Source organism: Labrus bergylta, chromosome 4, assembly GCF_963930695.1.
Source record: "Labrus bergylta chromosome 4, fLabBer1.1, whole genome shotgun sequence".
Classification (NCBI taxonomy): domain Eukaryota; kingdom Metazoa; phylum Chordata; class Actinopteri; order Labriformes; family Labridae; genus Labrus; species Labrus bergylta.
In genome coordinates, this window is record NC_089198.1 from 25,585,004 (window position 1) to 25,594,346 (window position 9,343).

Genomic DNA, 9,343 nt, shown 5'->3' on the forward strand with positions numbered 1-9,343 from the left:
AGTTTACATCCTATTCTGGTTAGACGTGTAGTTAAAACTGAATCATTCTTCCGATTAGAGGCTTCCATTTGGGTTACTTTGTTTTTCCCTGATTTTTCTTTCATGTTGCTGTTTGTGTTGCTCTTTAAACCCTACACAAATTATCACAAATTAGCTTGAGATTTCATGTTCATTGGTACATATTAACAAGTTTTTTTTTTAAATTGAGAGGATATGTTTACTTTAATTTTGTTTCTTCCCAAAATTGAACTTTACTAAGAGTTAAGAGCTTCTATCTGAGGCATGTTCTCTGTAAAGAAGTCAACCTCTGTAGATCAGAAGAGAAACAAAAATACGTCTTCGCTTTTTATATTCACAAGTTTCTTCTGCTACCACCGGAAAGACACTCTTAAGCAGTTTGACAGGTTTTGTGTCAAAAAGTGATTGTTCTCTATGTGTTTGTTATTGTTTTGAAGACATACCCTTTTTTATACCCTGAAGATCTAAAGGCCCTTTTTCAAACTCAGCCTTCACTATTTGTTATCGGATAGAAAACCACAGGTATCAAAGGACAGTCAGAGTTCTTTACTTACAGGAAAAAAACGTTTTGCTTGTAACCTCAGGTTTTTTTTTTTTTTACACAAGCTGCACCAACCACCAGAACATGTATTTTTTTACCTCCATGTTTCACTTCAGATAAACGTGTTGTGTTCTTTCTAAATTGTGTTACACAGATATAATTTGGGACTTGGTTCTAAAGTTGTAAAACCTCAGCCAAATGTTTCTTCTCTGTTTTCTGACTGTCCCACAATGCTTAGTTTAAGAGTGCTATAAGACAAACATGCATGGGATTATATTGCGTGTTCCCGCAGTGAGGTCGCGCACTTTATTAAGCACGATTTGTTTTTGTTTTTATACTTTTACAATTAAAGTCTTAAACGAACATTATGATTTTGACCTTTTCAATATTTTTTATATAGCCTAATAAAATGTCTTCTTTTTATATACGAATACAAAGTAAGTTCGTTATCCCCGTAAGTTCAGTAACATCAGCTATCGTTCGCCCTCTGATCATATTCATATTCAGTCACAATCGATCATATTCAGTGAGACTGACGTGACTTCTTCTACCACACAGGCTACGCAGTTAGCATAACACAGTAAACAGTCTAATAAAATCACATATAAGCGCAATGTTCGTTGAAATCCTGATATTAAAGGTAAAAGTCAAATTGCCTTTTTTTTTTTTTTTTTCCGACAAACTGAAAACTTTATTTTTGTTTCATATCTAGAGAGACCGTGCCACTTTAGATCATCTCTAAGTGGTGCTGCAGTCACAGAATTGTTCTCTCCTCACTGGGAGCACTGGGATCAGATGTCTGAGCTCTCTGGCTGACATCCAACACCTCGTGACACTAATCAGCAATGTGATGACTTAAATTAAATCAAATTATGGACAGGCCTCTTTGAGATCAAGAATGACAACACTGCGTTATATTTCACACCCTGGCCATTTAACGTGTTTTTTTTTATTATTATTACAAGCCCAACTTTATGTGAGAAAAAAAAGGTTCGATTACAAGGTTCATTTACGATTCAACATTTCACCCTTAAGATGTTTATCTAAATATTGAAAAGGCCTTTTACGTTTTGTGTCACAAAGAAGTCCTTAGAGATTGTAAGAATAAAGCAGTCAATTCCTCTAAAGTAAATAAACAAAATAAGGCCCGGGGCGTTTCAATCGTGATTTATTTTCCTGACAATTTTTTTTTAATTTTTTTTAACGTAATTGCCGCGTGCCTGCTGTCGATCATTCGCACAGAAAGCTGAGAAGCTGCTCTCCAACATAAAGCCTCTCCATTTTATTGCGACAAACACATCACAAAACATTAACACATTACTTCACGAGGATTTCGATCCATAACGAGTTCTTCTGAGGGATGTGTGCGTGTGTGTCAAGAGTACACAAGAGAGATAGTGTGTGTGTGTGTGTGTGTGTGTGTGTGTAAGAAATAAAAATTATAAATACCATCCAATAATCATCATTCGTCATTCGTGTTAAAGATACAAAAGCAACATAATTTATGAGTACAGTCACTAACATTGTGCAGAAACACGTGAAGTGCGTCACAGCTAGAACCAGGAAGTGTAAAAAGTTTACATCAAACTATCCAAAACAAACTGTCCTTTCGTTGCATATTGATGGTCATCATCTCCTCTTTTTTTAAGGCATTGTGAAACATTTTGTTCACGTCACACAAACTGATTTTTTTTACCTCCAGTCCTCCTCCTTTCAGCTGCAGTGAAATCTTCACAACAAAGTTTCAAATGTATGCTAATTTACAGAAAAGGTAACACTGCTGATTTCACAATAATTCTTATAATATAATTTCCACATTCAAATGGACGGACTTATAATAAATAAGCTTAAATAAATAAATACAATAATAATTTACATTCACCTCATATCACATTATTTACTCCAAATACAAACGCATTTCACTTTCCCCCCCCCCAAAAAAACTTCTTGTTTCAAAAGGACTTGTTTCATTCTGATGACATCATCGTCAGGTCTCCTTAACACGTGCACGTCCCTATGTTTTTTTTATTTTTATATTAGTAATTTTTTTTGTAATTGTCAACGTTTAAAAGAGTTAATGAGAAACGCCCTGTATGAGTAAATATATATTTATCATTATGTTAAAATCAAAGATTGCATTTGGCTGCCTTGCATAGCTCAATTGACCTTTTATTGCTAAAAGACTGAAACTGTGTACTCCAATCATCCAGAAAAACTTCCCTGAAGATGTCAAAATACTTGAGATTTTTCTTCGCCGGTTGTTTCTTTTACGTGATTATTTCGCCACAAATAATCGTCTCACTAACTGCTGTAAACCCAATCAAATAAATCCTCACAAAAAAAAAATGAATTGCCCTTCTCTCCCACATCATGACTGATAAATGCTGCACAGCCATTAACAAACAGATTGTGCACTTTACTTAATAAGAATCTGATTCTGAAACGAAATGTTTTCTATTTTGTCGGTTTTCAGGAGACGAAAAATCGTCAGTGAATCATTACAGTACATGTCCATTTTCTGAAACGAATCAGGGGGACTGCCTTCAGAATTAAGTGAATTCACTTGTTTTAAAATATTTTCTTTCGTTTTCTCTGCCTTTACCAACACAATTAAGGTGAAAAGGAAATAGGAACAAGTGAAAACATCATATTCAATCTGCAGACTGGTCATTTTTTAAGAAACACAAGTATGAACATTTAACACAAAGTGACTTGTTCAAATGGACGTTTTTTTTTTGCAGTGCATCAGCGTGTCTGGAGTCCATTTGTCTCAACATCTGCAGGGGGAAATTGCATCGCTTCTAAAACTTGAACTTAGTCCAGCTGACTGATTAATTGTGGAAAGAGCCATTAACTTCCCCTTGTGCTTGAAAGGACTGGCTGCGGACGTGCAGGTCGTAGGGGAAACGGCCCTCTGGGGAGACGCGGTACATAGAGTTGTGCGCCAGAGCCGTGCGTCCTGGCGCACCGCAGTAGCGCATACCATAGTGACTGCTTTTGCCGTAGTCTGGTGGATCGTCGTGTTTAAGGGAGAAAATCCCGTTAAAGTTCATAGGGGGGCTCAGCTGGCCGTCGAAATGCGGGCTCGCGCTCTCCGGGGACGGGTTCTCGTAGTAGGGCTCGTACGCGCCGCTGTAGCTGTAGTGTCTAAAGGGTTTGGCGCCGCCGTCCAGGCTGCCCGCGCTGTGTCCGGGGGGCGTGTTCACGTCTGAGCCCGGGTACGGATACACGGCATCGTAGGGCGACCTGCCAGAGAACATGACCTCCCCGTTGTGGTCTGTGAGGAAATTTCTGGCGTTGAGCTGCAAACACCCGGCCACCAGGTTGGTCGTTGGCTGAGATAATCCTTTGCACAAAGTCTGCACGAAAGCAAGGAGGTCCGGTCTCTTCCCGGCACTCAGAGTCTCTGACAGGGCCCAGATGTAGTTTTTAGCCAGTCTGAGTGTCTCAATCTTGGACAGTTTCTGAGTTTTTGAGTAGCAGGGCACAACTTTACGTAAGCTCTCCAGCGCGTCGTTCAGACCGTGCATGCGGCTGCGCTCCCGGGCGTTGGCTTCATGGCGCCGGACTTTGGACCGGTCCACCTGCTCCTTGCCCTGCTTCTTTTTCCTGGGGCCTCTCTTTTTAGGGTGCCCGTTCTCATCCTGGTCGTCCTCCCTCTCGTCGTCCTCTCGGTCGGAGAGCTCGTCCTCAGCCTCCCTCATGACTGAGTTGGACCTCTCCGGGTTGTGTTGTCGCTCCTGCTCCACGCTCTCAGGTAAGCTTTCACGGGGAAAATTGGCACCGAATCGCGGCTCACACATCATATGAGATTCCTCGAATGGCAGTGTCAACATATTTTCTGCAAATCAAAGCACATACAAAAGGTATGAGGACAGAGCACAACACTGACTCCTTCTGAAGGTTGTCACTTAATTACCTCGTGGGTAGATCATCCCAAGAGAGAGAGGGACAAATTGGAAAGCAAGGCCAATGTCACAGTTTTTATTAATTTCTTTGCGCATTTTTACCCCAAAGCGCAGCACAAAGTCATCTTTTAAGCAATAAATCATATTTATTTAAGGTCAACAAATGCATTCAAAACCATGTGCCTACCTCTGGTCAGCGTGCACCTTGCATGTTCCCAAATGTCTCCCCGAATTCTGCGCTGCTGCTTCTTCTCCTGCAAACCACAAATTAAAGGGAAAAGCTGAAAGCTGCGCTTCCTCTTTTCTCTGCTGTGTTCTGCTCTCCCTCTTCTCTCCCCCCTCTCTCTCTCTCTCTCTCTCTCTTCCCCGTCCCTTTCTCTTTGAGGAATGACACTCATGCCAACAGCGGGTACCCATGCCATCTGCCGCTGACGTCTTGTGGCAGTCGAGACCACGTGTTCTGCGTCCCATGGGACCTCCATTCCTTACCGATCATCTGGCAGCTCCGGTAATGGGCACCGGGAGGCCCGCGTTTACCGTCAGATACACAGACCGGAGAGGGATAACAACTAATATCTGCCTGTTTCCTCATGTAAGAAAGATAAATTCATGTCTTTATGTCAGGGAAAAAACGGAAAGATGGATGTGTGAGTCTGCAGCATCCTCAACAGGTGGGACAGACAGACACACTTCATGTTGGAATAAGTGTACTCTAAGTTGTACTTGTATCCAAATATGTGTAAATAAAAATCAAAAAATATGAAATATTCTGTAAATACTTGAATAACCATCCCTTGAAATCACAGCACGATTATTAAATTAAGTTAATAACTTGTTACATGCATATCTGTCAGGATGCTGCAAACAAAAAAATCGAAGAGAATATAGGGATCGAGGGGATTTGAATTTCCAGATTTTTTTTTATCCCAAAGCACATAAACACGTTTTTTTTACCTTATCCAAACAAAAAAGACTTTCAAGAAACTATGATAACAATTCATAAAGCAGAATCAAATACTTAAAGGTTTTTTTTAATTTTTTTATCAAAGATCAAACAGTTAGTCTGACCTCTAACACTGTAGAAACCTATAGGCCTAGTGAACATTTAAATATTACTTTTCACAAACTTCTTTCTTTTGCACACAATGATAGGTACTCTGCATCTTTAATTTGATACAGCCATCAAACGATTACCATTTTATTTCTTTTCCACATCCCTGAAAGAAAAAGAGTATGAAATAAAAGTAGGCCCTCTGATTTGAATCTTTCGATCACTACTGATGATCAATTGGTTAAACATTTGGATAACAAAATGTCAGGAAATAGGGACAGATGCCTGCTGTTCTTCTGACATCATCCAATATTTTGCAATGTTCAACCAACTGTCCAAAACCTGTTTATGATTTTCAACTACAAACTATGAAAATCAGTGAATCCTCACATTAGAGACAGTCAAACCAGTTTACAACCTGCAAATGTTTTTGGCCATAAAACTGTCACATTCAATGATTCAGGCTCAGATTAATTTGCCATTGATCATGTAATCCACTCATTGATTGGTGAGTGCAGTTTTGTAAAACAGGTAAAGAGATTTCTTGCAGGCTCCTCACACACAGGATGGTGTAAGCGTAACAGGGGGTGGGAGCGGGGGGGGGGGGGGGGGGCAGAGGCTGCACAGTGTTGGTACCTCAGGAGCGTACACATTAAGTACACCCTGTGGAAAAGGCCGGTGGCACGCTGCCAACTCCACACTGGGGCACAGCTGGCACTCGATATGGGTATATGCACTCCTCAGTTATGTGGAACACACACACACACACACACAGAGAAATGCATGCCTGTGAATGACCTTGTTGCAAGGAGAATCAATTAAAGCGATTTATCAATCTCTGTGTATCGGCCGTTAGACAACATCGATCAGCAGTGAGAGTTTGGCTGCAGAGTGATGACACTAAAGACCACACGAAGGTACAAATATGAGTGTGTTAAGTGATGTGTGTGTGCAACACGGCATCCAACATGGGTTCACAGGTAAGTGTAGGTAGGCATGGACACTTGGAAAGCACACTAAAAGCAACAATAATAAAAACTAAATAAACTAGTCCCTTCATCTCTGCCTTCCCCCCCAAAAAATGCCTCAGCTGGTCTGCTGATCGTTCTAGTCCAGCAGACACACAGACACACACACACACACACACACACACACACACACACACACACACACACACACACACACACACACACACACACACACACACACACACACACACACACACACACACACTCACACTCACACTCACACTCACACACACACTCACACTCACACTCACACCAGCATCTGATGAGTCAAACTCCCCATCTCAGACTAATCAGTTGACTGCACTAATTGCAAATGCAAATATGCAAATTTATATTAATTAATTACTCCACTAATTAGTTCTCTTGTCTTTTCAGGTAATAAATCATGGTGTGGTTGAGAGAGAAAGAAAGAGAGTGAGACAGAGACATGGCAGTGATCTTTTGTCTGCTAGAAATCCTCCTTTCAGGTCAGAATCAGATGAGTGTTTTTTGAGGATGATTTTCATCAAAACTCTCCTCCACTGAGACTCCCTTTTTTTCTTCACAGCGGCTCTAACCCGCTTAATTATTCCAATTGATATTTTATGTGTCATACTTGGAGGGTGGAAGCATTGTAATTTGAGAGGTATAGCAAACAGCAGAGGTTGGTAAATCAGGGTGTCTCGCTGACACTTCTTGCCTGTCAGCTCTTTTAATTATCACATTATCAGCTTTTATAGGCACAGCGCGTGGTGTGGAGCTGCAAAAGAAGGCGCCGCTGATCGCACGCTGAGCCGCAAGCGTTTCTCAATTGATGTCAGCAGTTAAGGGGAGTTCCTGTCTTGAGGACGAGAGCAGGGTGAAGTGGTTTGAGAGAGTCGTATTGTGGCACTACAACTTGGTTTTGCCCTTAAGTCCCCTCAGTGCAGGCTTATAGAGTCAGTGACAAGTTATTTCTTTAGCTTAAAGGCTGTAACAATGCTCCAGAATTAACTCCCAAACATGTGTTTTTTTTAAGTTCTGACACTGAATCTGTAATGAGGCTTTAACAGTTAATTTTCAGCTTCTAAACTATCTCTCACTATTACTTTACACAGAGGAATAATGTCAAATAAACTTAAGGCAAAACACTGACACTTTTAGGTTTAGGCTCTCCCAATTAAACAAAAACCTTCCTTCAGCAGATTTTTGTTCTTACACCATGAATGATTTGTTGAGATTTGTCTCCTTTTATCATGAGCTACTCCCAAATCTCTGACATTTCTGTCTTTTGCAACAACTTGTGTCATCTTTTTCTTGTCCTTTCTTTTTCTTGATTTAAGTAGGTAGGAGTCTAAATGTTACTCCAGAAGGGCTATAAGAGGGCAAGACATGTTCACTGCAGGTGTTTTACTCTGTTCACGTCTTAAGTTCACATCTTGAGTTGACATTTGATGTTACATTTAGACAACAAAATCATTTAGTTAAGGTTCGGATCCCAATAATGAATGAATTTGTGAAAGCTTGATATTTTCTGCATTCAACTTTTCTCAGAACAAAACTGAGGGCTTTGGTTTTAGTTCTGCCAGTAGTCCCTTTAGATTTTTTTTTCACAGATTTCAGGTGAAAACCAATAAATGTTGCCAGTGGTCCTTTAATTAACGCACAAGGATATCAATCATGTTAAATAATACAAACCCATAACGATAATACATCTATAAAGGTTGAGGGCTTATGTTTCCTACAGTAAATGCAGCCAATCTGGTGCTACATACTGTATATATACCATGACAATAAACCTTATTTATATAATTAATATCTATGACATATACTAGGATACAAGGTGGCAGTAAAAGTAAACATAAACATAAATCATAAACACAGGGATTTGAATTTTGGAAGAAAAATTCATATTAAAAAACATCATTGTTGATCAAGATGGCTTTTTTGACAAGCATCGAATTAACTAAGAATAATGAACTTTGACAATTACAAGTCATTTATTGTTTCCACATTAAAAAACATCAGTTAAACATCACAACAGAGCGGGGCGTGCTGGTGGCACAATGGTTAGGGCGCATGTCCCATGTATTGAGACTCTCATTTTGAGCGGTAGGCCCAGGTTCACTTCCACCCGTGGCCCCTTTCCGCGTGTCATTCCCCGCTCTCTCTCCCTGGTTTCTGACTCTATCCACTGTCATCTCTCTGCATTAAAGGCACGAAAAGCCCAAAATAAATCTTTAAAAAAAAAAACATCACAACAGAGCTCAATATCGAAACAGACTGAGGAAACAAGGCATAATCTATCAAACTTCATGGAACCAGCAGTTACATTCTGGTTTCAATACAGTTTTGGAGTATGTTATCAATGAGAAAAACATACTTTGGGGTCTCTATGGTGACAGTGATTCAAAAATTTGGAAAAAAATGAGTCCAAGTCATATATGTCACATAACATTCTGCAGGTAATTTGTCCCTATGACTTTAAATTAGTGCTTTCCAAATTGTCGTATTCCTAAATATGAGCTGGAATCTAAAGGGAAGACATGTTGTTGAACACTGTTATGGGGCAAGTTTCCTTCAGTTACAACAGTGAAACACATCTCCCCCTCCTCTTCCCCACAGCCTCACATCCAACACATGCTGGATGTGCAGAGGAGGGCCGAGGATTGAGGGACTGATTACCAGAGGCCAGGTCCTGGACTGGTGTCCTCCAGCTGTGCTGTTCTACCCAATTAGAATCTCCATATGCTGCCCCACTCAGCTGCTGAGTGGCCACACCTCCCACCCACACAGGTGGGAGCCCGGTGTGTGTTTCTGTGTGTGTTTTGCTTTTGTT

General features: G+C 40.4%; 1 protein-coding gene across 1 annotated transcript; it reads right to left on the reverse strand.

The window, feature by feature from the left end:
• Positions 1–2,037: 2,037 nt before the first annotated feature.
• Positions 2,038–4,792, reverse strand: neurod6b (neuronal differentiation 6b). Its single transcript, XM_020635234.3, has 2 exons — positions 4,655–4,792; positions 2,038–4,400 (listed from the first exon to the last, which is right to left on the reverse strand). The coding sequence occupies exon 2, from the start codon at positions 4,393–4,395 to the stop codon at positions 3,391–3,393; it is 1,005 nt and encodes a 334-aa protein (XP_020490890.1). The 5' UTR covers positions 4,396–4,400; positions 4,655–4,792; the 3' UTR covers positions 2,038–3,390.
• Positions 4,793–9,343: the final 4,551 nt, after the last annotated feature.

Coding starts and splice junctions, on each gene's coding strand:
- neurod6b (XM_020635234.3), bottom strand. CDS start 4,395: ATGTTGACACTGCCATTCGAGGAATCTCATATGATGTGTGAGCCGCGA.